Below are 27,458 nucleotides of genomic sequence, written 5' to 3'. Positions count from 1 at the left end.
CAAAGTGTCAAGTCTGCATTTGGTGGTAAAATGGCAAGGTAAGACAAGGACAAAAGATTGGTGAATTACCGGTTGACTAAATTTGAAGGCTTGTGGTAATGGGTGGAAGAACATAATATTGACGAGTAACAAACACGCTCGGGATATCTCTATGTACAAAAAATAACAAAGGCTTGGGACAAAATCAAGGAGGGCTGGGCTTAGCACAAAACAAACAAACAATGCAGACAGTAAACAAAGTGTTACCCGAACTCAAGGCATACAACAACAAAGTCATCGTGAACAAAGTTATGGGGTTTCGTGGCCTGGTGCAGCTCGTCGGCCCCATCCACTGAAGAAGCCACCGCCAGCATTGTTCGAGGCACTTGGAGTCTTAATCGGCTCAGTCGGGGCTTTGCTGATGCTATTCCTGTTCGAAGCACGCCCCATGAAAGAGTGCCGGTTCTCGAGCTTTGCACCGGGATGGGCGGCAGGAGCACTGATCATCTTGCGTAAAGATTCCAGTTTGCACTTTGCCTCTTCGAGTTCCTGCCTAGCCACAGCTTCTGCGGTCTTTGAGGCAACAAGTTCCAAGAGTAACGCTTCTTCAGGGGCAGGTTTGTTGTTTTCAGTAGACAGGACTTTTTGAAGGCCTAGGCTGCTGGAGCGTTTGTTGTAAACGGGGCTCTTCTGAGAGTTACTGCGGGCCAGCTTCAACTCCCGAAGCCCTCGAGGGGAAGCCTTCTCGCTCGTATCAGAGGCTGGAGAGACAATCTCCGGTGGTGTTCGTGGCTCGGATGCATTCGTATTGATGGTGCGTAGCTCTTGATTCTTCCGTTCTAGGCGCTGTCGATCCCGGTAACCATCTTGGATTCGGCCTCGAGCCTCACGGAGCTGGTCCTTGAGGATTGTGTTCTCTTTCTCATAGTCATCCATGCGTCGAGAGAGGTCCATGCAACGACTAGCCTCCACCTCGTGCATTTTTTTCCACCGATTCATGTCATCCTGGAGTTGCTGTTTTGTCTGAGGGATTGATGTGTGCTTGGGTTCGTTCGAGTATCGGGCTTGAGCTTTGGAGACAAGCTCGGTGGGTCGTAGCTCATCGGTGAGCCCCTGTAGGTGATTGAGCATCTCCTTAGCAATGGCGTGGTCCTCCTCACGCTCTTCACGTTCTTTTTGCAACTCCAGGATCAGGTCCGCATGTTGATGTTGCAGATCACCCAATGCCATCAAGAGGTCTTCAATCTGGGTGTGGAGATCACGATCCTTTTGGTTGACGGACATGTTGGATTTGACTCGAGATTTGTGACCATCAAGCATTGTACCAGCGGATAATTCAGTTGGGGCTGTGCTAGCATCAGAGTTGCTTTCGACCGAGTTGAGTGTTGATGTTAGGCTTTGTTTTGATGTGGAACGTCGAATTGTGCTGGGTGGGCGTGACTGGCTGGTGTTAGGGTTCAGCGATTTAACGGAGTTGTGATTGTTTGAGCCCGCCCAGAGACGTCCCAGAAAGCCGGATGCTGTAGCCTGCATCTGTGGAAATGAGATGCCTGTTGGGACACCTTGTGATTGATTGTAACTGGCTTCCAGCGCCTGCAGGCTCTCTTTGGTGACGAGGGACGTTAGTGATACAAAATCATTAACAAGGTCATCCGCATTGAAGGCGTATCTAAAATGGTGGTTAATTTGTTATCTAATCGAATGTTTACCCAGTGAACTTACGTGTCCCAAACACTCCGCGATAGAAGGAATTGCATCACATCCTCAAACTCGGCACACGCCAATATTCTCTTCTCGTTTCGCTGCATCAGAGAAAGAGCAACGCGCATCAGGGTCTCACAAGCCCCCTCGAGGAAAATGACATCATAGATTCGAAGAAGCATGGGCAACGGACACGCCACTGCAAAGAACGACAGAAACCATTGCGATACATAGACCGGTTCAACATTCAGCGACTCCAGGTGCTCGAACAAGACTGGTCGGTGTCTAGCCAAAAGGTTCTGGAATTGGTAAACATGAAGGTGAAGACCTGACAAATCTGGGAGGTAGCACTGTCGGAGGTTATAGTGATCCATCAGACGAACAAGCACGCAAAATGCTTCTGCGTCCGACATGTGCATGAGCAATGGGCCAACCACGAATCCAAGGCCTTGGCAGTAGCCGATCTGGGCATCGTACAGGCTGAAGCATCTCAACACCCGGGCCAACATCTGCTGGCCCTCGCCATTGGGATCCCGAAACATCTCCACATTAGGAAAGCTGCGACCGATATCCTTTCCTATCAGGCCATCATATGGACTACTTTCCCCCGAGAGCCGTTGGAACTCGTTCAAAAGACTCGGATCGCGAGCCCCAGCCAGACTTGGCCACACCACCCCTCTCAGTGGCGGAGGCACACCTCCCTGGATCTTGTTCGAGGTTAAGGTCGGTAAGCGCTGGGCGGTCTGCGGGTAATCTGCGACTAGTGCCGCCCAAAATTCCAGCTCGGTCATCGGTGGAGGGGGAAGTTGCGAGTATCGTAGCTCTGCCCGAGCTGGATCACGGATCAACCGCTTGATTTGGTGCAGTGACTGGGAGCGTGATTGGCGATGATGCGTCTGAATTTTCGGGGATTTTGCTAAGCCAGCTTTGGGGTCTGTTGCCAAAGCATTGTTCTCCTGTTCCAGCCGAGCTAGTAGTAGCGCAGTGGAGTCATCAGAGCCCTCCCCGCGCGGCTCCTGTTCCTCTGTTTTGTCCAGGTTCACCCAGTCCACCTCGTGGTCCATATCTTCCTCCACATGTCTAGGTTCTGCGGAAGTCGGGGTCGAAGGGTCTGTGGGGCGTTGGCTAGCCTGTGCGGTGTCCCGTAGCATGGGACCGAATGAGTCGGCGACATTTCGGTTGGCGTCCGACTGGTGGGACATCGCCACCGGTGTGGGAGGAATCTCGAGTGTGCGCCAATCTGGTTGGGTGTGTTCGGAACTGGATTGGATGTCGGACAGCGAAACGGTCACCATCGAATCGTGATTGAGAGCATGCCCATGGGGCGAGATAGGCGTTGTAGGAGTGGAGTCGGCCATGGTGGCAATTGGATCAGAACCTCGAATATCGTACAGGTTCACCGGAAGCGATCAGGAGAGTCTGGTGGCAGGGTGATAGCTAGATGGTAAAGATAATTCTCGTGATATGCAAGACCAGCTTCATTTCTGTTCGGGGGGAAGTGAGTTTTCGGTAGGAAGTGAAATAAACTGAAGCAGATCAGAACGTACCTCGAGGTGAACCAGCACCATATAGCACAATAATTATGTACAAGAAAGTGGCAGGACTGGGGCGGAAGAAAAAGGGAGGTTCAGGAGGGAAGTAAACCCATTTTACTAGCCTTCCCCTTTTTTAACTCTTTCCCCCCCTCAAAGGTCTCGCCCCCCCGCCGATCTCATACACCGACTGTCTGATGGTTGTTGCATCTTGTCAAGTCCCTTTAATCATCAAATACTCTGATATCTTGGTACACTTGTGGCGCTTCTCCCCCCTCACGTCAATTCCAGTTTTACAACCATAACAAATACAATATTCACGCGTCCGCGTTTCTCCCCCGATCGTAGTACCATGGATCTCCTCGATCCGTGGATCCCCCACCATTATGGGGCTCTGGAATGTTGGCTTGCCACCTGTGACGATATTCTCAATGAAGTTAACCCCCAACCTCCTTTAGGTTATGAAAGACAATCCGACTTCTCTGGATCTGAGCACTTTCCCTGCAGGTCATAATATTTGAGGGGGCTGCAGTGTAATTTTGATACATTGTCTTATGTATTGTAATATATTCTGTCTTTTCATTGGTCAAAAGCTCTACCCACGCTCTGTGAGTGGATCACCAGCATGGACCTTGTTTGAAATTTCAATACCGTCCCTGGCAGAGTTGTTTCACCTTAACTGGTTAGACATGACACGGTATTATGCACATATATAGATAGTGGGGCCTTTCCTATCTGGGAAGTCGCCGCTTTATAAGGACGCTCTGGCTCACCAGTAGATATCAGAATGGGCTCAGACTCAGTGTTGTTCTTCGGTCAAGTGTACTATATATATGTGACCAATCCGCACTGATCTGTGAAGCCATGTATTTTGTGATGGTTAGTGCGTTGACGATTTTTGAGCTGCACTCTTGCCCCTAAGATATTTTGTCATTCAAATGTTTCTGCCAGGCGTAAAGAAGATGGTTAAGACCATTCAATTGAAATGTTAGGATAACGTAGTATTATCAAATTTTTTGGCTTTTTTTTAAAAAAAAATACATCCTGTACTTATGAGTCTTGAATATATGTCCACATCATGTGAGCTCACTCATGATCTCATTCAACATTGAAATTCTTTCATTTACTAAGCTGCTTCTCTAGCTAGCACTCGATTAAGGTTTATATTTTTACATAGAGCAAATGTACTTCTTCATCAGACGCGATAATATAACAAGGAAAAACTCCGTCTACAATGAGAAAAGACTGGATACATCCCCGGGTCAACCCACATAGGGAGGAAAACAGCATCTGAAATGATGTGAAGATAAAAAGCTTCAGATTTCGATAAAGACATAAAGATCAAGCAAATACCCTAATAGGCACTAAGTCTCTGGCTGGAGTAATTTGACGGACTCGCGAGTTTTTGGAGGAAGCTGGCTACTCTTCTGATTTCACAGCAGACCTAAACAGCATATTCAAACATTATAGAATTGTTCCTAGGTGTTCATCTCCTAGCCGCATGTATGATATGGTTACATGATTCATTCACTAGGAAGAAGAGATGGAACAGGAGGAACTAATAGAGCCGAGTAAGCTAGGTAAGGTGGCTATGCCTGTACATGATTCGGACTTAAGCGTCCGACCGAGCTATTTAACTAGCCTCTGCAAATTAGCAGGATTACCCAAGTCGACATCTGAATTTAGCATATAGATATAACCCTCTTCAAATTATATTATGCCGTACTAGTCTATACACTATCGCTTCTTCCCGACACAAGCTTTCAATAAGAGAAATTAATAGTTTCTTGATTCTAATAATCCGAAAGGCAATTGTATACACATTTCAGCCACAATATTGCACAATGAACATGATCTAGACGTAAAAGAGCGCGAAAGCAGCACCGAGTAGAGCCATGGCACCCTTAGGAGCGCTCAACTGAGACGACGCAGCACCAGAAGATGAACTGGCGGAAGAAGTGGAAGACGTGGTCGTTGAGGAAGAGGTGGAAGAGGAAGAGGTGGTCGAGTCTGTGATATAGATAAGTGTATTAGTAAAATCGTCTTGTAATTGTGTCTGGAGTTGTATCATGCCTGAGGAAGTCAAAGAACTAGTCAAAGACGTGGGCGTTGCAGACGCTGAGGATATAAGGGTGGAGGTGACCAAGGTAGAAGTGGTCACACTGGTCGTGGAAGAAGAAGAATAAGACGAAGAAGAAGAAGAAGAATTGGGGGAGGCGGTGGTAGTGGGGGTGGAAGAAGAGGTGGAAGAAGAGGTGGAAGAAGAGGTGGAAGAAGAGGTGGAAGAAGAGGTGGTCAGGGTGGTGGTACCGTCATCCGAAGCGCCCTTTTCGACAGTGAAAATGTCACTGACGGCGAGTTCGCCAGCAGAATCGATTATCTCGATCTCATAGTCATCTCTAAGCCAGGACAAAGTGTTATTAGTGTTTTTCTTTTCTGTTCATCCAGCTCTATCTTCTACATACCCGTTGGAAACGCTAGGGTCAGGCTGGGTCGTGTATTCGCCGTCGGAGGTTTTGACGTTATCCGCCAATTTGATCTGGTAGGAGCCATCTTGAGTTCGAAGGATGATACTGATCACCGAAGGATCACTAGAAACGCTAGTGAATTTGATGGTTTTGGCAGTGGAGAAATCCCACACCGTGCCTGATGATGGAGTGGTGATGGTGATTGCGAAAGCCGATGAGAGGAGGCTCAGGGCGGTGATAGTGAATGAGTAACGCATTTTGAATGATGAGATTAAGGAATTACCAGAGTGTGTTGAGAAGAATGTCCCACTGTCCCGTAGGAAAAGACTATACTTATACATTATTTGGTCGATAGACCGGCAACCAAATGAAAGATCTGTATACAGAAATCGATAACTTTCAGCCGAAGCCGAGTGCATTGAGAATACGAGATCCATACCTTGCATAGGAGCCGAATATGATCTCTAACATAAGCGGAGCCTCTTGTGGAGAGACTAAAGGCCATTCTGTTGTCCACGTAGGATAACTAGCAGGAACACCCCTGCTGCTGCCCTGCATCAGCGACCCGCCCTGTTGTGTTGGGTCCGAAATCAGAATTGCACCTTATCTTTCCAATCAATAGACACATTGTGATCTGCGACCCTTGCTGATGAAGAGTTGATTTTACAACCAATGGCTACGATCATGTCAGCGCTAGGTTAGCGGTGAGAAGCAGTACATCCGAAGTATACTGACAAGGCTCGGAAATCGAGGTTATCATAATGAGAAATCTGTTGTCACGATATTGTATTTTTACTTACACCCGTGAATCAATACCGGTTATGACTGGTAACATTCACCAATGAGCGGGTAGAGTATGTATGCCGTCTTATCGTGTTGTGCCCAATGATTAGAAGCGACTGTCGGAATTCTGCTCCAAGTATGAATTTGCTAGTGACTCAAGAACTGTCTTCCTCCTATCGTCCTTTTTGATGCACAAGATGTAACATAAAAGCAATAGAATTAAGTGTATGGAGTATCTCGTCTATAGTAAAATCACTGGAGAAACCATCGAAAACAAACGCAGCGTACAGGAAACAGGATCAAAACACAAGTAATGGCAGTCTAGACTCTACAGAATTAGATGGAGATGTAGGACAAAGCCAATGCGGCCGTGAAGATCAATGTTCTCGTCTCCCACAACAAGCCTAACAAAGAAATCCCAGCGCCGGTGGAAGTCTTTGTTGACGAGGCTGTCGATGATTGACCAATGGCGTGATTTCCACAAATATTAGTGCTGCGGTTCAGGCTTTCAGTAGGATAGTACACCCGAGGCCCTCCATCCGAGCTGAGGTCCACATGGATATTTCCGCTTTGATCAGTCAAGTATGTTTTGCAGGAAAAGATCTCAGTCACATTTTGTACAGATGAAAATCCCGTGCCGTCGGAGCCAAGCGTGATTTTAGTGGTGGCTTTGGCGGCTGGCTTGGCTCCCAGGTTGGACACCACACTCACAACCTGGTTACCGGTAAATCCCTTGCGCATGGCCAAAATGTTTGTTGAGTTGTAGATTGGTAATGAGAGGTACGACAAATAGTCACTCCCCAACTTCGGGGCCACCGTGGACTTTTCTCCGTCGCCGCTCGCATATGATCGTATACGATTCAACGACTGGACCAGCAAAGGTAGGGAGGTCGAGTTCATTGAGTATTTGGTAAGCCATAGGGCCTCCCGGTTGACAGGGTTGAACCCACCTGACAGGTGCTGTTCTTCCCCGTAGTAGACTGTGTTGTTCTGATTAGTGTCTTTGGCTTTCGTTTCCATTTTTGAGGCCGCAACATACGAATAGGGATACCGTCAGCGAGCATACTGGTTGTGAGAATGTTGCGAGCCAGCTAATCAGGAGTGACAAAGTCAATACGTGCCGACAAAATTTCGACATTCAACTTACCGATATGTCTGACGTATAAGAGCCGAAGCGAGGGACATCCTGATTCGATGTGAACACTCCCAACGAAGTAACGTCCTTGCAATGTGTCTTTATGTAGTCGATAGACTGTATGATTGTGTTCAGGTCCCCATTCGTCGTGTTGAAGGCATCTGAGAGGATATAATACCTAAAAATTGTCAATAAGCCCTTTGTTCATTTTGATGAGCTACTCACAACGGATAATTTAGAAGCCCGCTTATCTTGGGCTGCAGAGAACAGTAACCGGATGCGTCTTTTGTGGCTCCTTCGCCCATAGTGAACACGCCCGCTGAATTGCCGAAATTGGTGAAGAAGGCGGGGGCGATATTCAAGACACTGTCGATTCGCAAACCATCAACTACAAAAGATGATTGTCATTAAGTCTGTTAGAGAGATAGAAAACGTAGAGACATACCGGAGTAGTTCGAAATCAGCTGCGAAACCCAGGTGCCCAGCATCTGCTGAACATCCTGATCCTCATTTCGCAGATCTGGAAGCGATACAGTGTTGTCTCCCATCCAGCACTGATGAAGACTTAGCAATGCTCTCATAACCACCGATGACAGACTTACATCCAGAACACAGGTTTCATTTGCGGGATCCTCAGAAAGTAGCTTGTAATCGTGAAAATACTTCTGATCATTGAATGGATTGAACGTGCTGTAGTCGACAGTGGAGGCATTTCCGGCCCAGGCCATGTCACCAACGACAATGTCCAGCATCAAGTACTTATTTTGATGTCAGTTTCGTGAGTTGACATGGCAGCCGGAGACTTACCATGCCACGGGCGTGCAACGCTGCGGATAACGTTTGAAGGTCATCGGAAGTGCCAAAATGGGGATTGATCGAGTACAGGTCGTTTGGCCAATATCCATGGTATGCTATCATTCATCAATCGTCCACCTAGTTCTCAATTTGTTGAGAGTCGAGATGACCATACCTGAGAGATCTGCGGTTCGTTCTGGCTCCTGGCTTTGCACTGGAGAGATCCAAACTGCATCGAACCCGAGTTCCTGAATATAATCCAGCTTGTTTATGATGCCCTGCAAACTTCCACCACAATACTTCCCCAGTCCTGCATTACAGGAAGCAGTAGTTGAGTTATCGGATCGAGCGAAGCGATCGGTGACCACCTGGTAGATTGACCGCCCAATCCATTGATCTCGTGAAGCTGCATGAGCAATACGAGATGTTAAAAGTCCGAGAATCAAAACCTTCCACCCCATTGTCGGTGGCATTTGCATGACAGGTCGAAGTAGGAGCAAATGACGTATGAAGTCAGACACAGGAAAAGAATTGAGGGCACTTGACTTAATTGCCACATATATGCTTCATGAAACATTCCATGTTTGAAATAATTCAAATGATTTACAGTTACAGATGTGTATTACATTGTATTTGTAATACATACCTGTATAATGATCTGTCGTCATTGGATGTATTGATTCCCCTTCGGCCCGATCGGCAGCCCGCGACCCAACTCGTCCCCAACCCCAACCGATTATCGATGGCTTCCAAAGACGGGCCGTTGTGGGTTTACTAGCGACTCGGCTCCGCTAGCCTAGTTGACGATCATTGTATGATCGGGTCCACATGGAGTCAAATATGACAGCTGGACTTTGTTCCATGTCGGTCTGGAAAGCATTAGTGGGTTGAGATAAGGAAAAGCTCGGCCTTCCCGGACTATTTGATGGTTTGACAGCAAAATATTCACAACTTCAGCCAAGCCAAGCCAAGTACAAAGTGCATAAATTGCCGACTATCAACTCACGCCTTACCTCAGCCCTAGCAGGAACGGAATGGCCGTGGGCAAAAGCAAAAATCAATACGAAACAGGAACGATATGCACCAACAAGCCACAGCGTTATCATCGTATCTATCCACTTCCCAACGTTTCTTATAGGTCTAACCTCTATCAGGTATGACGTGTCCTATCTTCTTTGAGGCGGGATACCCGATCTAGCATAATTTACACTTTTGGGATCGATGATCCTCTTCCGGAATGACTCGTCTTGGAAGACTTGTGGATTTATCCGAAGGTTCTATACGGATGCACGTCAGATTGCTCCATTTTATGAGACATGAAATGATTCGACTTGGGCCTGGAACCTGATCTAGATACCCGAACATATGCATGTACCAAATATCCCTCCGTATATGTCGGCTTGAGATCCATCATCCAAAATTAGAACCAATCGCTTATCGTGATAGAGATACTTGTGGATTGAGGCTGTACAGCAGGGCTGGCTCGGGTCTTCGGCAGTTACTAGTAACGCCTGATTCTTGCGTCTATGCTGATTTACGAAACAATGATTGGTGCGGTCCATTTGCTCGCGTTCAGAATCAATTATTGCATTAGCCTGGGCAGCTCCACATGGATGTGCAGGGTGTTCATTACCTTTCACATGCTTCTCTTGCGCATCTGCGCTCTATCAATTGTTCAGAATATCTGTTTCTCTGAGTTGTTCCTTTCTTCCTGGTATGCACTCTGTGGTTGTCTTTTTACAGTCGAGGCTTGAACAGCGTGTTCTGTGAATGCCACCATAGTGGCATCTACTGTGCGGAATGAAGTTACTCACTTCCATTACTCGTCACCTTGCCATTGTTGCAATATCGATACGTATTGCAAAATCCCTGCCATATCTTCCAGAGGAAGCAGATTGGAATCTCAATCAAAATCAGACTGCGACACATCCCCTCGACTATTCCGGTCGGTGGGATGGCCACACATACAACCCCTCACCAGAGAACTGGCGATTCCCCTTTTACACCATATTCCTAGACAGATTTGTAAACGGTGATCCGAGTAACGATAACGCAAATGGCACACAGTGGGAACATATCTTGACATCCAACGAGTTCCGCCATGGTGGCGACGTTCTTGGGTTGGTTGATACATTTGATTATCTTCAGGGGATGGGGATCAAGGTGCGTTTGTTGTTTCGTGAAGACTGGATGTGAAGAATATATTAACCATATGCAGGGCGTTTACCTCGCTGGAACACCGTATATCAACTTCCCCTGGGCTGCGGATGGATACTCCCCGCTTGACCTGACTCTGCTGGACCATCACTTTGGTACGATCGAGGACTGGCGCACGATGATATCCGAGGCGCATCGAAGGGGGATTTATGTTCTTTTTGATAATACTTTTGCAACGTATGTGAGATTCCAGTCACTTGCGCGACCTTCGATGTTCCCTGCTGATTATCGATAGAATGGGCGATCTTATAGGTTTCCAGGGTTTTTTGAACAAGTCCGCGCCGATCAATCCCGACGAGTACGATTATGTATGGAAGTACGACCGTCGGTATTGGGACTTTCAGCCTGGAAATGAAGTTGAGAGTGAGTGTCCGTGGGATATTCCCCGTTTCTGGGATGATGACGGTAATGGGTTGATATCCACAACCCTTGGTCCTCAATGTCGATATAGTGAATTTGATCAGGTAAGATTAACTTCTTTCAATATTGAGCATGACTGACCTCTACAGTATGGAGAAGTTGCCGCCTTTGGAAACTACACAGAATGGGAAGGGCAGATAGCCAAATTCGCATTTGTGCAGGATCGTCTACGCGCATGGCGGCCGGATGTGCTGGCCAAAATCAAACACTTTTCGTGTCTAACTATCACCATGCTTGATATCGACGGATTCCGCGTTGACAAGGCTCTACAAGTTACCCTTGACTCTCTTGGGGAATGGTCCGAATATATGCGGGATTGCGCCAAGGAGGTGGGAAAGGACAACTTCTATATTCCTGGAGAGATCGTGGCAGGAAACTCTTTTGGCTCGCTTTACATCGGTCGCGGTCAACAGACAAATCAAACCAAATCCAATACGACGGAAGCTTTCATGATGACGAATAAGACAGATAAGTCAGATGAGGATCTGTTTTTGAGACCTGCGGAGAGGTCCGCGTTGGACGGGGCGGCGTTCCACTACACGTTATATCGTGGTCTGAGTCGGTTTCTCGGGTAAGTTTTCCCTCCTCCAAATTTCCGGCTTACTCAAGCTAAGATCACCTCGTTTAGCCTAGACGGTGTCTACACTGCCGAAGGCGACCCGCCTGTCAACTTTGTGGAGACCTGGAATGGTCTTGTGGAGACCAATGATATGGTCAACACAAACACTGGCAAGTTCGATCCTCGTCACCTGTTTGGTGTCACAAATCAGGATGTCTTCAGGTGGCCAGGGATCAAAAACGGGACTCAAAAACAGAATTTGGGTCTGTACGTCGCTTCGCTGCTCATGCCTGGAATCCCCATCCTCTCCTGGGGTGAGGAACAGGATTTCTATGTGCTGGACAACCAGGCTGACAACTATGTCTTCGGTCGTGGACCTATGACATCCGCTCAGGCATGGCAGATGCACGGATGTTACAAGCTGGGGTCATCCAAATACGCTAATTTCCCGCTCGATCGCTCTCTCACCGGATGTGAAGATGATTCCGTCAGTCTTGATCACCGCGATCCATCTCACCCAGTGCGAGGCCTCATCAAGATGATGTTTGAGATGCGTCAAAACTACCCCGTCCTGAATGATGGCTGGTACTTACAGCAACTTTCAAATCAGACGTTCGACATCTACCTTCCAGGCAGTAATGGGACAGCAACCGAGACTGGGATGTGGAGTGTCATGAGATCACGCTATGCGAATGCGCAAAATTTTGATGGCCAAGGCCAGGGGAATCAGAGTGTCTGGTTGTTGTATTCTAATGACAACAAAACAGTCGAACACCAGTTCAACTGCAGCAGCAAGGAAGCTTTGATCTCGCCATTCCCCACGGGAACAACAGTCAAAAACCTTTTTCCACCGTTCGAGGAATTGACCCTGACCAAAAGCTCGATTAGGCTTGGGTATGATCACCGTTCTGAATTTGATTCCTGTTACTGACAATGAGTAGACTTGAAGGGTCTGACGTTCCCAACGGTTGTTATCCCAATCTTACTATGCCTGCCTGGGGATTCAAAGCTTTTGTTCCGAAGGATAAATTTGTGCAGCCTTCCCCATATATAACAAGCTTCTCCCCAGGACACGATGCTCGACTTGTTCCCCAGGGTACAAGTGGGGATGTGATACGAATTGGGTTCAACTTCTCGCAGGAGATGGACTGCGGAGACATCACCAACTCACTGACGATCACATCCAAAGCGCTTGACAACGAGATCCCGCAGCTTGACACGACGTCAGTCTCTTGTAGCCCCATTGAAGAGACTGATGTTGTGACATGGCCTGGTGCATTCACTAGCGTCTTCAGCTACGAAATAGATTTGAGCAATGTCTTTCCAGGAGTTCACAGAGTCACGCTTAGCAACGTGACTACAGCAGATGGAAACCAGTCCACAGGAGTGAGTATATTCCTAGCTATACAGCTTGAGAAAGTCAGAATACTAATTGAGTCGGACAGTCCGTCGACCACTTTCTCTTCCGTATCGGACAGACAAATAATCCGATGGTCTGGCCACAGTTGGCCAACTACAGTAGAACGCTACTGTTCGACAACCCATTGTCTGAGACTGAGCCGTTATCAGTCAGCCCACAGGCCCCCGGTGCAGACATGTGGCGATACTCGCTGGATTTCGGAGCTACATTCTCTGCCTGGGAGACATACACCGGCTTCAACACAACGATCCCCGGAAAAAGCTGGAGTGGCACTCCGAAACAAGCCTGGGAAGGCGAACATATCCTTGCCCAATACTGGAGCAAATTGACCGGGAGCAGTGCTCATTGGCAGCATGGAGACACGCAGTGGGCATACAATCCCCCGCGTCGATTCCCAAACCTCTTCATCGAAGGCGAGTTCAACCAGTTCGGATATGACGCTGGCTATGCCAACGAAATGGCCCTTAGCAACACAACTGGTCTGTGGGAAATCCACTTCATGGGCGAGTGGCCCGTGCAGATTGCATTCAACGCCTGGGGCTTGAACGAAGACGGCCTGCCCGATCAAACACAGGTATTTGGGGACATCGATGGAGACAACGTTCTGGATCAAGTCCCTCCAGTCACGCTGCTGAGCAATGTATTCAACGTCACCATCCCACCCCCTTCGCCCTATCTTGCCTTCAAGCTGTCGGTGAATGACGGCGATCTTAAGGTATTCGCTACACCCACAGGATCCAGATGGGTACAGTTGGCCATATTTATTGTGCTGGCGATTGTGCCTGTCACTACCGCTGCCGGTGCGGTGTATATTTACCTCAAGGCATTTTACCAGGTCAAATTTAACCAAATCGGTGTCACCGAGAAAAGATCAAGCTTCGCCCCGCTGGTGAGCGCCTTTCAAAGGGTGACCCATCGATCTCATGACATGGGATCCAATACTGGACTTGCTCTTACCAATGTGGGCCTGTTCCCGTCTGAGAGTGGAGGCGCCGTCGGTGCTGCGAGAAAGACCCACCGACGAACCGTGCTCATCGCAACGATGGAATACGATATTGAAGATTGGGCCATTAAAATCAAAATCGGTGGCCTCGGTGTGATGGCCCAATTGGTGGGGAAACATCTGACCCAGCATGATCTTATATGGGTGGTCCCTTGTGTTGGAGGCGTTGACTACCCCAAGGACGATCCTCGTGAGCCGATGGTGATCACCGTTCTTGGGAATAACTACCAAGTGGATGTCCAGTATCATCGGCTGCAAAATATCACGTACGTCTTATTAGACGCGCCTGTGTTCCGAGCTCAGTCCAAATCAGAGCCGTACCCTGCCCGGATGGATGACCTGAATTCGGCTATATTCTATTCTAGCTGGAATCAGTGTATTGCTGAAGCTATCAGGAGATTTCCGGCTATCGACATCTATCACATCAATGATTACCATGGCGCCGCTGCCCCTCTTTATCTTTTACCTCGCACGATTCCATGCTGCTTGTCTCTGCATAATGCTGAATTCCAAGGACTCTGGCCAATGAAAACCCAAAAGCAGAATCAAGAGGTCTGCAGTGTCTATAATCTTGACCATGCAGTGGTGAAGAAATATATACAATTCGGCGAAGTGTTTAACCTTCTTCATGGAGCTGCCAACTATCTGAAAATTCACCAAAACGGATTTGGCGCTGTCGGTGTCTCCAAGAAATATGGCAAGAGATCGTATGCCAGATATCCTATCTTCTGGGGTCTCAAGAACATTGAAGCGCTGCCGAACCCCGATCCATCTGACATAGCTGAGAGGGATGACAACGCAAACAATAATCTCGAAGACGTTGTCATCGATGTCGAATTTGAAGCCAGTCGTGCCGCACTCAAGAGACAAGCGCAAGAATGGGCAGGGCTCAAAGTTGACCCAGAGGCCCAGTTGTTTGTGTTTGTGGGTCGTTGGTCGATGCAAAAGGGCGTTGATCTGATTGCAGATATCTTTCCTTCCATTTTAGACTCTCACCCAGAGGTCCAGTTGATGTGCATTGGTCCAGTCATTGATCTCTATGGAAGGTTTGCCGCGTTGAAACTGAAGCGACTGACAGAGCTCTACCCTGGACGGGTCTATTCCAAACCAGAATTCACTGCTCTACCGCCCTTCATTTTCAGTGGCGCTGAATTCGCCTTGATTCCTTCGCGTGATGAACCGTTCGGTCTGGTAGCCGTGGAATTCGGACGGAAAGGAGCGTTGGGCGTGGGATCACGGTAAGACTGACGTGGCTTGAGTCTACCACCAGTGCTAACATATGTTTCTTTAGTGTGGGTGGTCTTGGGCAGATGCCAGGATGGTGGTTCACAATGTGAGTTTCCTTTCCTAGCTATATGCTGAGATATGCTTCGACTAACCCATTCTAGTGAGTCTATGACAACCAAACATCTTATCCAACAGTTCAAGATGGCCATCAACGACGCTCTGAAATCGTCCCAGGAGACACGAGCGCTCATGCGTGCACGATCCAGCAAGCAGCGCTTCCCTGTCGCACAATGGGTTGAGGATCTGGATATCCTACAGGCCACCTCAATCGAAAAGCACGCCAAGTACTCTAAACGCCAATATCGCAGTTCATGGAGGATTTCTAGTGGTAGCACCCTTGTCCCAGAAAGCCCTCGCAAAGTCTCGCCGGCAAGCTCAAGCGACAGCCGTGAACAGAGCCGATCACGCAGCTCCACCGGGTCTGTTACGCCGAACAGGCCGATTGCGTCTGACATGAGACTGTCTGTACCTCGACCAGGGTTTGACCACGTTCTCTCACGGACAAATTCTTCTTCCAATCTAAACTTGTCCGAGAACGAGCCCGATTCTGACACTGATCGACGACGCAGAGCCTTCTTTTCTGACCCTCTCCCAGATTCGCGAATTGTTTACTCTGCGGCAAGCGATGGCGAAGATCTCGAGCCCATTCCTGGGGCCATCCAAGAGGATGGCAGTATTCGTCCATCGCCACTTGGAACACCACTAGGAACGCCTAATTTTTATTTTGCTCGATCTGGTGCCAGCACACCAGTCACTGCCCGACCAGAAGACCCTCTGGCGGGCCGAAGAGACGCGAGGGCATCCATGATGAGTCTGGTCAGCGTTGATGATATAGTAAAGGAGAAACAAGACTACAACCTCCAGAAAGTTGATCCATTTTTCACGGATGCAAACAATGAGTATGCGGATAAGTTTGAGAAGAAACTTGCGGATCTTAATGGCAAGAACTCCCAAGACCAGCTCTGCATTGAAGAATTTCTCGAGAAGAGCCAAAAAGACTGGTTCAATCGATACCGCGATTTCAAACTTGGCAAGTCCCCCATGCCATCTCCTGCTCCCTCTGTCTTTCGCATCAAAGTCCGTGAAACCGGTCGAGAAGAGAGCCCGCCAATTATTGGTCCGGGTCCAGACCCAAATACCGAGCAATTTCTTCTCCCAAGTTACTATGTACCCCCCACGGGTTTGAAGCGTTTCATGTTGATGAAGCTGGGTGATTGGCCCGTGTACTCCATCTTCCTCGCTGTTGTGAGTTGGAATCCTAGCAAAAATATTCGTTGCAGAGGTTGACAGCATTCTTTTAGGGACAAATCCTCGCCCTCAACTCGTACCAGATCACACTTCTGAACGGTGAGATTGGAGAGACGGCTGAAAAACTATACATTTTGGCATCCATCTATCTTGTCTCCTCGATTATATGGTGGATGGTATTCCGTCTCGTACCTTCAGTCTATGTGTTGGCGATTCCTTTCTTTGTAAGTTCACATTCTCCTATCTTTCTAACGGGGTTACAAGCTAACTACCCGCAGATATACGGGTTTGCCTTTCTATTTGTCGGTCTTGCCGCCATCCACAACAGCGCAAGTCGAACATGGCTACAAAATGTGGGAACTGGCTTGTATTCGTTTGCATCTTCGAGTGGTTCGATTTTCTTCGCCCTCAATTTCGGAGATGAAGGTATGCAACAATCCTTTCAATTATTATGGAAGTTATCTGACTTTCTTGTTCAGGTGGAGCGCCTCTGAAGTCTTGGATCTACAGGGCCACCGTCATCCAGGGCACGCAGCAGCTGTTCATCAGTTTCCTTTGGTATTGGGGTAGCTGGATGGCAGCTCTCAATAAAACAGGTAGCACGCAATTCAACCTTGCCATAACCAATCCAGGCGCTTTACTCGGGATCGGACTCGGACTTGCCTCTCTTCTGTGGATGTTGGGGGCCCTGGTCTTCTTTGGACTTCCTTCATACTATAGACAAACGCCAGGTCAAGTGCCAACATTCTACCTATCGCTCTTTCGCCGTCGCATGATTCTTGTATGTCTCCTCCGGTTCTCCTTCCAACGAGTTTCTATTCTGACGCAGCATTTTGCAGTGGTTTTTCTACATGGTGTTTATATCAAACTACTGGCTGTCGGCACCTTACGGACGAAACTGGCTCTATCTGTGGTCCAGCAAGCATGCACACGCGTGGCAAATTGTGCTCCTTGTCATTTTCTTTTTCGTCGTTGTCTGGGCGGCAGCTCTCTGGGTCTTTCACGTCTTTTCCAAGAGACACGCCTGGTTCATCCCGATCTTTGCCGTCGGTCTTGGTGCTCCTCGATGGGCCCAGATACTGTGGTCAACCTCCAACATAGCCGCCTACATTCCCTGGGCTGGTGGTCCCTTGGCCGGAGCTATCCTTGGTAGAGCACTATGGCTCTGGTTAGGAGTTTTGGATTCCCTTCAGGGTGTCGGTGAGTTTTCTCTCGCAGCAAATCGAACGCAATATAAACTGATTCACGCCAATACAGGGTTTGGAATGATCCTCCTCCATACAATGACCCGATTCCATGTCACTTTCACACTTCTAGCTGCGCAGGTGGTTGGTTCTATTGCAACTATCCTCGCCCGCGCAACAGCACCAGATAAGTTAGGCCCTGGTGATGTTTTCCCTGATTTCTCTGCTGGTGTCGCAGCTGGCTTGGGAAAGGCAGACTTCTGGCTCTGTCTGCTCTTCATGCTATCCATCAACGTGCTCTGCATCTTCTTCTACCGCAAGGAACAACTCGCGAAGCCTTGATCGCTGTTCCAACCTTGAACAGCGTTTTCTTATTTTTTACATCCACTTAACACTGTGTGGCGTTTTTCTGATTGAATTATTAATTATAATGTAGTGCTTTGCATTTCATGGGGCGCGATAGACTTGAGGGTGGTTGCCCTATGTCTTGGATTTGTATATAGTGTATAGAAGGACTGCTAGTTTATAGTTTCTATAGGTACAAATTTAATTTTCGTGTCCATTCGACTCTGAATAGGCCGTGATACTTTCAATCTCAAATCACATTAATTAGTCTCTTTTTCAAATGTTAAAGCCGTTTTCCATTCGATTGAGTTGTCTGTCAAGCGTGGCGCGTAAGAATGTTGAATGATCAGCCTACGCCAACATAGGACGGGCGCAAATCCTGAATTGTACACCCCAATAGTTAGTTGAACATCTTGCCAGAAATGCTGCCGGTTATCTGGGGGGCTCAGGCAGCCCACAGGTGTAACGTCTACCCGTGCCACCTACAGCTATGTACTCGGACACGGACACATACACCTACGAGTATACCGTTTTAGTCAGAATGTCTAAAACGCCTTCCAAATAATGTTATTCGTGTGGGAAACTACAATAGAGTACATTGTAAATCTGACTAGCGGTGTAATATGACTAAGCGAATATGTATAGTTGTAACTTACTAGTCAATTGACTGACTATTTATTAAATACTATTAATAACCAATTATTTAACTATTACAAAGTACTGCATGTGAGAGATTAGACCATCAGACAACTTTCTCTTCTACGAGCTACTCCTACCTCTGCCTTATTCATCTTCCACCTGACTGCCCACTGCATACCCAGTGGACGAACCCCTTGGTTCCTAACTACAATGCATATGACACGTCGGAAGGACCCTTACTTTTTGATACCCAGTTTATTAGGTACTATCCTTTTTGAATTACAATTACCACACTACTTCAAATGTGGTTAGTGTGCTCAGCTGCTTGAGGTCTAACTTATGCGGGCCGATCGTGTTGATCAGACCCTTGCTCCCAATCTCGGCTCTCACTCGTTTTAGGCCTAGTCAGGGGAACTGATTGTTGAAGTCCGAGCCCTCAAGTGCTCTTATAAGTAACAAAGAGTATAATATCGTGTTTTCCCCTCTTTTCTTTTCAAATCGAATCTGCTCAAGTTGTTATTCTTGCCACTCTTTTCAAGTAATACACAACTCATACATTCTTTTATTCCATTCCCTTCAGACCATTCTTTTACTTCATTTTTTTCGTGCATTTACCAGTTTCTAAATTTCATCTAATGCATCCCTCCTTATTCTCGTTCGTCTTGGCCCTCTGCCTTTGCACACGCTGGGTGGTCGCTGCTGTGTCCTCGAGTGAAATTGCCAACTCTCTCAATGAACTAGCACAGCAAGGATTCGCTGCGAAGGCACTCGTATTGGAAATCAATTCCACTGCGGACGCTGGTCCGATTGCGGTAAGCGGGGATTTCTTAAGGTCCATCGATAATAGCTCATAACAAAATTCAGGATATCTACTCTAAGATGGACGCGATGGTCGCTGTGGTTCTAACAGATGTACAATTTATGACGAATACGCCGATCATTGCCGAATCAGATGAGCAGGAGGTCTATGAGGGATACTCAAATGTAGGTTTATTACACAAAAACTAATTCAATCACGGTGCTTTCTACTTACTGTGCTAGTTCGTACAATCTATCTTCGAACTCATGGACGCCTTTTCGAGCAGCGCAGCCAAGCTGAAATCCATCGACCAAACGACCAAGAGTAGAGTTCCCTCAGAAGTTCGCATCTTGCAAAGCGCCGTTGATGTGAGTTCTTTGATCAAATTTTTGCAACGGCCTGAACAGATTGCCGATAAGATGCTGACACCTTACAAGGCCTATTTCTACAACATCATTGGTCTTTTCCCAGCTGACAGCTCGTACAACGCCCAGGCCAATAACCAGAAAGCCCAGGTGGATACGCATTGCTTCCAGGCTGTATGGGCATTTGATCGCGGTTATAGCCATGGTCTTCAGGCTATTTATCAAGGGCGCAGCCGCAGCCCCCTTCACTCTCGACGGATGAAGCGAGGTTCCGTCTGATTTTAGGCTAAATCTGTCTCTGAATATAGATTAACAACTCATCCAATTGGTGTTTTTGAGATATTCCTAGATATTTCAGAGCCGAAATCAAATGTTGGATATCTTCCTCAGCTATTAACAGCTGGTATCATTGATGCGAGCCCGAGTTGAATAGTGGCATATCCGCAAAATAGTCAAACCAAAGAAATATGGTCCTACCGTCAATTTGATCCTCCCCAGTGGGAATGAGTATACCACCATACTATGCCATACAGAGAAACTTTAGAATAGCTAAGGGGATAACGGTCAACATTTCTTAGATCAGACTATTTCGTATGGTGCAGTCTATTGAGGTGACTTGCTGACTGAGCTGCGAGTCATCCAGCTTACATGACTAAAGATCAGGTGATACCCAGGGGGTGCTCAGTTTTACTCTGCGAGTGGAAAGCGGCAAGGGGTGAACACCAAAACGGAATACATGTTTAGTGTACTTCACTTAAATGAGGGGCTGAAAATCCAAAGATCTAACAAATTCCTGAATGGTCAAGGACATCTTATCCAACCTTCTAAGTTCCAGCTTTCCCCTTTCTAAAGTGGATCGGCCCATGTGGTCCTAGTTAGCGCTCTGAAAAGCGTGAAACCGTTTTCCTCTTTCAGCATGGCTATATTACTTAGAGTTGCTATTTTATGAGCTGGCATATATAGACTAAGGTTTGCCACCATAAGCTAGACCCAGAATGACATGATTTTGGTATTCTTCTTTAGGCTACGTGAGGGCAATGATAACTCTCATCAATCTGTTAATTTCGCCCTGGGCCCTTCCTGTAAGTGTTCTGGGGGCGGGGTTTCTAAGACTCAATGTGGTCTTCCACTAAATCATATTTGGTGAGGCAGGAATTTCAGACAATCAGTATCGGTATTATTATGTGCCCATCCAGGCTCAAGTGTGTTGTCAACATTTGACCTAGCGCTCTCAAGTCCACGTTATTCACTCTACGACTTAGATTATGTACCTAGGGAGTCATGATATACAACTTGCATAGGAATAATATAACACTTATAAAATCACTTCTCTACTCATCTCTTTATTCATGCATATTGAAGTGTAGCATATATGAAACTCGGGTTTCAAATGCATTATACCGTATCTAAGTCGATTCTTAGCGAATAACCACCGGGGCAGAAATATTTGCTGTGTTTATACATACACTGTCTAGAGATAAAGCAACAGACAAGCTGGACCGCTCTTTAGCTGCTGGGTATACATGATTGCTGGCATGACGCAATCCCTAGCTTACAGCAAAACTATAATTTGACTCGGATAATTATCTCTTAATGATCACTACTGAGATTAACAGACCCATGTCCTATATGACATTCACTTCATACATACATATTGATCGGTGTAGTAAGAGAAGCAGCGGTCTCAGTCGTTTGCCCCTCAGTCACGTTACTGACCGTGACTTTTGCTTTTCGTTTGTTTAGATCTTACCGCATTAGGTAGCAAATCCTAGGCGGTGAAGATCAGCGATACACCGCCCGATGTTTTGGTAGGCGCGTCCCAAGGTTTCACTTTTTGCGATCAACGCATTCCCCTCTTCTTTCATTTGTTCTTTGTTAGGAACATGCTGGGCTAGGTTCTCTCAGCGCCTAGCTATCTTCCTTTCAGTTCCACTGATATCTACACTCGTTTTCATCGCGGCTTAAAGCCCGATTGTTCTTTTTCTTTCACCTGAAACCCCCAAAATCCTTCACTATGGATGATTCCATAATGGACGACTCGGTTTTCGATATCGACAGCGATGGAGGTAGCTCTGATTTTGTCCCAGAGGTTGCGCCGGCAAGTTTTCCACAAAATTTGGACTCCTGAGCCCCTTCTAATCCATTCTGCTACAGAAGCCCAAGGCCGCCCCGAAGAAGGCGCCTGCTAAAGCTGCGTCCAAGAAAACAACCCAGACTACACTAAAGAAGCCCGCTGCCAAGGCTGCACCCAAGAAGAAGGCCAAGGCCGACAGCGAGGATGAAGTGTCTGATGTCAGAATGTCCGATGACGATTCACTCTCCCACACCCCTCCTAAGGCGAAGAAGGCTGCTGCTCCGAAGAGAGCGGCCTCAAAGCCACTTGCAGACGTCGAGAATGAGTCTTTTGGAGGAGATGCCCCCTCCGATTCCAAGAAAGGTGCGGCATCAGAGAAGTACCAGAAGGTGAGTTGACCTACAGACGCGACGTATCCAATGCTTGTTTGCTAATAAAAATCTCATTAGCTTACACAACTTGAACACATTATCAAACGTCCCGACACATACATCGGCTCGATCGAGGCCACTACACAGAGTATGTGGGTTTACAACTCCACAACGGATTTGATGGAGCACCGTCCTGTTACTTTTGTCCCGGGTCTGTACAAGATTTTCGATGAGATCATGGTCAATGCCGCCGACAACAAACATAATGACAAGAACATGAATGAGATTCGAGTGACCATCAACCGTGAGGAGGGTGAGATCAGCGTGTGGAACAACGGTCGTGGTATCCCGATTGAGATCCACGCCAAGGAAGGAATCTATGTCCCAGAACTTATTTTCGGCCATCTTCTCACCTCGTCCAACTATGATGATACCCAAGAGAAGGTTACTGGTGGTCGTAACGGATTCGGTGCCAAGCTTTGTAATGTATTTTCCAACGAGTTCATTCTTGAAACTCAGGATTCGCGCCAGAAAAAGAAGTACAAGCAGGTTTGGACATCGAACATGTCCAAGGTGGGCGCAGCGAAGATTTCCGACGCCAAGGGTGACGATTACACCAAGGTTACGTTCAAGCCCGACTTTGCCAGGTTTGGCATGACCGGAATCGACGATGACTTTGAGGCTTTGGTGAAGCGCCGTGTCTATGATTTGGCGGGTACATCGGGCGTTACTCTCAAGCTCAATGGCACCCGCATTCCCATTCGGAATTTCAAGCAGTACATGCAGATGTATACCAAGGCCATTCGACTGGAACGTGGTGATGATGGCCCGCCCGCCAAGGATGAGATTATCACCTGTTCTCCCGACCCACGGTGGGAGATTGGCTTTGCTGTCTCGGATGGTGATCACCAACAGGTATCATTTGTCAACTCCATTGCTACCACATCTGGTGGATCTCATGTGAACTACATCACCGACCAGATCTGTAACAAATTGGCAGAAGCAGTCAAGAAGAAGAACAAGACCGGTGCCACACTGAAGACTGCTCAGATTAAGAGCCACATCTTTATCTTCGTAAATGCTCAGATTGTCAACCCGGCCTTCACTTCTCAGACCAAGGAGCAATTGACTACCAAGCCTAGCCAGTTCGGCAGCAAGTGTGTCATCGAGGAAGACTTCTTTAAGAAGGTCCTCAAAACAGAGGTCATGACAAACATTCTGCATTTTGCCGCTCAAAAAGCAGATCAAATCCTGAAGAAGGGTGACAGTGGTCGTCGGTCTCGCATGACCAATCCTAAGCTAGTAGAGGCCAACAAGGCGGGTACCAAAGATGGCCACCACTGCACACTAATTTTGACGGAAGGTGACTCGGCCAAGGGTTTGGCAATGGCCGGACGCGCTGTCGTTGGGCCTGATCTTTTCGGTGTCTTCCCCCTCCGCGGAAAGCTGCTGAATGTTCGCGATGCTACTTTTGACCAGATTTCCAAGAACGCGGAAATTCAAAACATCAAGAACTTCATTGGATTACAGCATAAGAAAGAATACACCGACACAAAGGGTCTTCGTTACGGCCATCTGATGATCATGACCGATCAGGATCACGACGGTAGCCACATCAAGGGACTGCTCATCAACTTCCTCCAGGCACAATTCCCTAGTTTGCTCAAGATCCCTGAGTTCCTTATCGAGTTCATTACCCCTATCATCAAGGTCTGGAAGGGTGACCCAAAGAATCCCACCAAGGCGAAGTCCTTCTTCACCATGCCTGAATATGAAGCCTGGCTGGAGACTCACAAAGGCGAGCGTGGTTGGGAACACAAGTACTACAAGGGTCTGGGTACCAGTTCTACCGACGATGCCCAAATCTATTTCCGAGACCTTGATCGTCACTTGAAGGAATTTCACACCATGCAGGAAGGCGAAGAAAAGCTCATTGACCTGGCATTCTCAAAGAAGAAGGCAGACGAGCGAAAGGAATGGCTACGCCAGTACAAGCCTGGTACCTTCCTGGATCACTCCATGTCGAAGATCAGTTACACGGACTTCATCAACAAGGAGCTCATTCTTTTCAGTATGGCGGATAACCAGCGTTCGATTCCTTCCGTGGTCGATGGTTTGAAGCCTGGTCAGCGTAAGGTTCTGTACGCCTGTTTCCGCAAGAATCTGAAGAAGGATATGAAGGTCGTGGAACTGGCGGGTCTTGTTTCCGGAATGACTGCCTACCAGCACGGTGAAACCTCGCTCCAGCAAACTATCGTCGGTCTGGCTCAGACATTCGTTGGCTCAAACAACATCAACTGTCTCGAGCCTAGTGGAAACTTTGGTAGTCGACTCCAAGGTGGTAGCGATTGTGCCAGTGCGCGTTACATTTACACCCGACTGTCGCCTTTCGCGCGCAGGGTTTTCAACCAAGCTGACGATCCTCTGCTGACATACAATCTGGATGATGGCAAGAAGATTGAGCCTGAGGTCTACATGCCTGTCGTTCCCATGGTCTTGGTCAACGGCGCCGATGGTATTGGAACCGGTTGGAGTTCGTCCATCCCTAACTACAACCCAGAGGATATTGTGAGAAATCTCAGGGCCTTGATGGATGGAAAGCCTACTGAGCCGATGAAGCCCTGGTTCCGCGGCTTTACCGGTGAGGTTGTGGACTTGGGCGGAGATCGTTTCAAATTCAGCGGAATTATCAAGGAGACCGGAGATAAGGAAGTTGAAATCACCGAATTGCCTATTCGCACCTGGACCCAGGACTTCAAGGACAAGCTGGAGGAGATAATCAAGGCTGAGAAGGTGCCTTCCTTCATCAAGGATTACAAGGATTACAACACCCACAGCAAGGTCCATTTCATCATTCAGCTGGATGAGAAGAACCTGAAGAGCGCGCTGTCGGATGGCCTTGAAGAGAAGTTCAAACTTACCAAGACCATGGGTACCACCAACATGGTCGCATTCGATCCGGAAGGCCGCATCACCAAGTATGCCACCGTTGATGACATCCTCAAGGAGTTCTACCATGTGCGTCTCAAGTACTATGAGAAGCGTAAGCAGTACATGCTATCAGAGCTTCAGCGGGAGTTGGAGAAGCTCAGCAATCAAGCCCGCTTCGTGCAGATGATCATCGATGGAAAGCTGGTCATCTCCAAGAAGAAGAAGGCAATCCTTATCACTGAGTTGAAGGAGAAGGGTTTCAAACCCTTCCCTAAGGTGATTGATGCTGCCAAGATGGGCGAGGAAGAAGAAGTTGTGGAGGAGGGTGAGGAATCCGAAGATGCTGAGGTAGAAACACTGTCAAGCGCCTATGATTACCTGCTTGGTATGGCCCTTTGGTCACTGACCCAGGAGCGTGTTGAAAAGCTCCGCCGCCAGATTGGCGACCGTGAGACTGAAATCGATACCTTGATCAAGCTCTCCAAGGAGGACATCTGGCGGAAGGATCTGGATGACTTCATTGCCGAGTGGCGCTTCCAGCTCGAAGACGAAGAGCGCCGTGCTCGCAAGGCATTGGGCCAGGGCCGTCGTGCTTCTTCGAAGCTTATGACCGGCGGAGGTCGTGCTACTGCCGCACGTAAGCGTAAGGCTGCCAATGGCGATGACCCGGATGATGAAGACTTTGGGGGACCAAAGACCAAGAAGGCTGCGGCAGCCAAGAAGAAAAAGGAAACGGTGCCCAAGACGAACACTCTCACCAATTTTCTCAACCAACCGAGCAAGCCTAGTGCCTCATCGGGTGACGGAACTGCCGACTCGGACGATGACTTCGACTTTGTCGAGGAAGTGATCCCCAAGAAGAGCCGCGGTGCATCAGCAAAGGCCAAGCCCACTCCTCAACCCAAGGAGGAAGATGTAGACGTCGATATGGACCTTGACGAGGCCCCAGCAACCACTACTCCGCCCGCTGACGATATTTTCAACATTGACAGCGAGCCCGAGGAGCCCGCTCCGAAGCCAAAGCCCGCCGCAAAGCCAAAGCCTGCAGCAAAGCGAGCTGCCAAGCCCAAGCCAAAGGCAGAAGACTCAGACGATGACTTCCTTGAGATTGCAAATGAGTCCCCCAAACAGACCGCACAATCTAGCCGTGTCCGCAAGCCCGTGAAGTATGATGCTCTTAGCGACTCTGACAGTGACAATGGAGATGACCTTCTTGGAGATGTCAGCCAAATGGTGAAGGGCATTGGTGGCGGCGATTCAGATTCTCGAAAACTCTTTTCAGAGCGCTCCCGTGCGGGAAGTAGCGCTAGCATGATGTCTCCTCCTAAGCAATCCAAGAATTACGACTTAGATGCTGATTTAGATGATGACCTTGAGACAGACTACAGCAAGCTTCTGCCTGCTAAGTCACCCCGGCGTTCGTTGCTAGTGACGAAGCCTAAGGAGGTTTCTCGCATTGAAGATGAGGATGAAGAGGAAGACGAGGAGGAGGAACCTGTCAAGCCTGCCGGAAGGGCCAAGGCGGCACCCAAACCCAAGGCTGCCCCGAAGGCCGCAGCAAAGGCTGCTCCCAAGCCTAAAGCTGCGCCCAAACCCAAGGCTGCCCCCAAGCCCAAGGCAGCAACCAAAGCTAAGTCTGCTCCAGTAGCCTTGTCCCCGGCGGCCAAGGCTTACGCAGCAAAGCAAGCTAAGGCGAAGAAGCAAGCCGAGGATGATTACTCCGAGGATGACATTGATGCCATGGCCAACGACATCTTGGACTCACCCGCCGGCAAAGTTGACATCTCGGATGATGATGTTGATGAGCCTCCCGCTCGTCGTGCCGCCGCCAGTCGTCCTTCCCGTCGCACCGCAACACAAGCCAAGAAGAGTTATGTCATCGATGTCGATAGCGATGAGGATGATGGTTCAGCTGATGATTTCGAGGAGGATGACAGCGAGTAGATTTGTTTCTTTTTGGGCGTCGAGGAGCACCGTTAGGGACTGACAAGTTTGATTCTACCCATTTTTTATGGTGACAAGGCAGAGCCGGCCATTGTATTGCCAAATGCGAATTTATTATTATCGTTTATTTCAAGTTTCCTGCATTGTTCCCTTCTCTCTAAGTGCTTTTATCACGCGACTGTGCCCAACAAGGCCCTCTCCCTAATCTAGACTTCTCAATCTCATGAATGTAATCATCTTAAAAGGCAGTATTCTCACC

At 48.0% G+C, this 27,458-nt stretch overlaps 6 protein-coding genes across 6 annotated transcripts; 3 read left to right on the top strand and 3 right to left on the bottom strand.

Annotated features, from left to right (window-relative positions):
- Nucleotides 1-288: 288 nt before the first annotated feature.
- Nucleotides 289-3,038, bottom strand: N7520_004169 (putative GTPase activating protein (Evi5); the record flags this gene model as incomplete). The annotated part of the gene is made up of 2 exons (XM_057138104.1): nt 289-1,648; nt 1,702-3,038. 2 exons carry the CDS (start codon nt 3,036-3,038, stop codon nt 289-291), a joined length of 2,697 nt encoding a protein of 898 aa, XP_056998569.1.
- A 2,029-nt stretch (nt 3,039-5,067) lies between these two features.
- On the bottom strand, nt 5,068-5,937 carry N7520_004168 (GPI anchored serine-threonine rich family protein; the record flags this gene model as incomplete). Its single annotated transcript, XM_057138103.1, has 2 exons — nt 5,068-5,611; nt 5,678-5,937. 2 exons carry the CDS (start codon nt 5,935-5,937, stop codon nt 5,068-5,070), a joined length of 804 nt encoding a protein of 267 aa, XP_056998568.1.
- Nucleotides 5,938-6,799: 862 nt separating this feature from the next.
- Nucleotides 6,800-8,872, bottom strand: N7520_004167 (alpha-amylase; the record flags this gene model as incomplete). The annotated part of the gene is made up of 8 exons (XM_057138102.1): nt 6,800-7,443; nt 7,503-7,554; nt 7,611-7,776; nt 7,824-7,986; nt 8,044-8,152; nt 8,201-8,356; nt 8,406-8,509; nt 8,569-8,872. The coding sequence occupies 8 exons, from the start codon at nt 8,870-8,872 to the stop codon at nt 6,800-6,802; spliced, it is 1,698 nt and encodes a 565-aa protein (XP_056998567.1).
- A 1,321-nt stretch (nt 8,873-10,193) lies between these two features.
- On the top strand, nt 10,194-18,073 carry N7520_004166 (uncharacterized protein; the record flags this gene model as incomplete). The annotated part of the gene is made up of 14 exons (XM_057138101.1): nt 10,194-10,556; nt 10,612-10,787; nt 10,846-11,074; nt 11,120-11,601; nt 11,659-12,483; nt 12,531-12,975; nt 13,035-15,250; nt 15,304-15,345; nt 15,401-16,544; nt 16,601-16,771; nt 16,826-16,973; nt 17,027-17,328; nt 17,387-17,747; nt 17,805-18,073. The coding sequence occupies 14 exons, from the start codon at nt 10,194-10,196 to the stop codon at nt 18,071-18,073; spliced, it is 7,173 nt and encodes a 2,390-aa protein (XP_056998566.1).
- Nucleotides 18,074-19,350: 1,277 nt separating this feature from the next.
- N7520_004165 (uncharacterized protein) lies at nt 19,351-20,158 on the top strand (the record flags this gene model as incomplete). The annotated part of the gene is made up of 4 exons (XM_057138100.1): nt 19,351-19,527; nt 19,580-19,699; nt 19,757-19,882; nt 19,952-20,158. 4 exons carry the CDS (start codon nt 19,351-19,353, stop codon nt 20,156-20,158), a joined length of 630 nt encoding a protein of 209 aa, XP_056998565.1.
- A 1,735-nt stretch (nt 20,159-21,893) lies between these two features.
- N7520_004164 (DNA topoisomerase 2) lies at nt 21,894-27,199 on the top strand (the record flags this gene model as incomplete). The annotated part of the gene is made up of 3 exons (XM_057138099.1): nt 21,894-21,968; nt 22,034-22,342; nt 22,403-27,199. 3 exons carry the CDS (start codon nt 21,894-21,896, stop codon nt 27,197-27,199), a joined length of 5,181 nt encoding a protein of 1,726 aa, XP_056998564.1.
- Between the last annotated feature and the right edge of the window lie 259 nt (nt 27,200-27,458).

The sequence above is a fragment of the Penicillium odoratum genome (assembly GCF_028828045.1).
Source record: "Penicillium odoratum strain IBT 22623 chromosome Unknown utg000003l_segment0_segment0, whole genome shotgun sequence".
In the NCBI taxonomy this organism is placed as follows: domain Eukaryota; kingdom Fungi; phylum Ascomycota; class Eurotiomycetes; order Eurotiales; family Aspergillaceae; genus Penicillium; species Penicillium odoratum.
The sequence above is the reverse complement of the archived record's forward strand: the minus strand, read 5'-3'. Positions and strand labels throughout refer to the sequence as shown.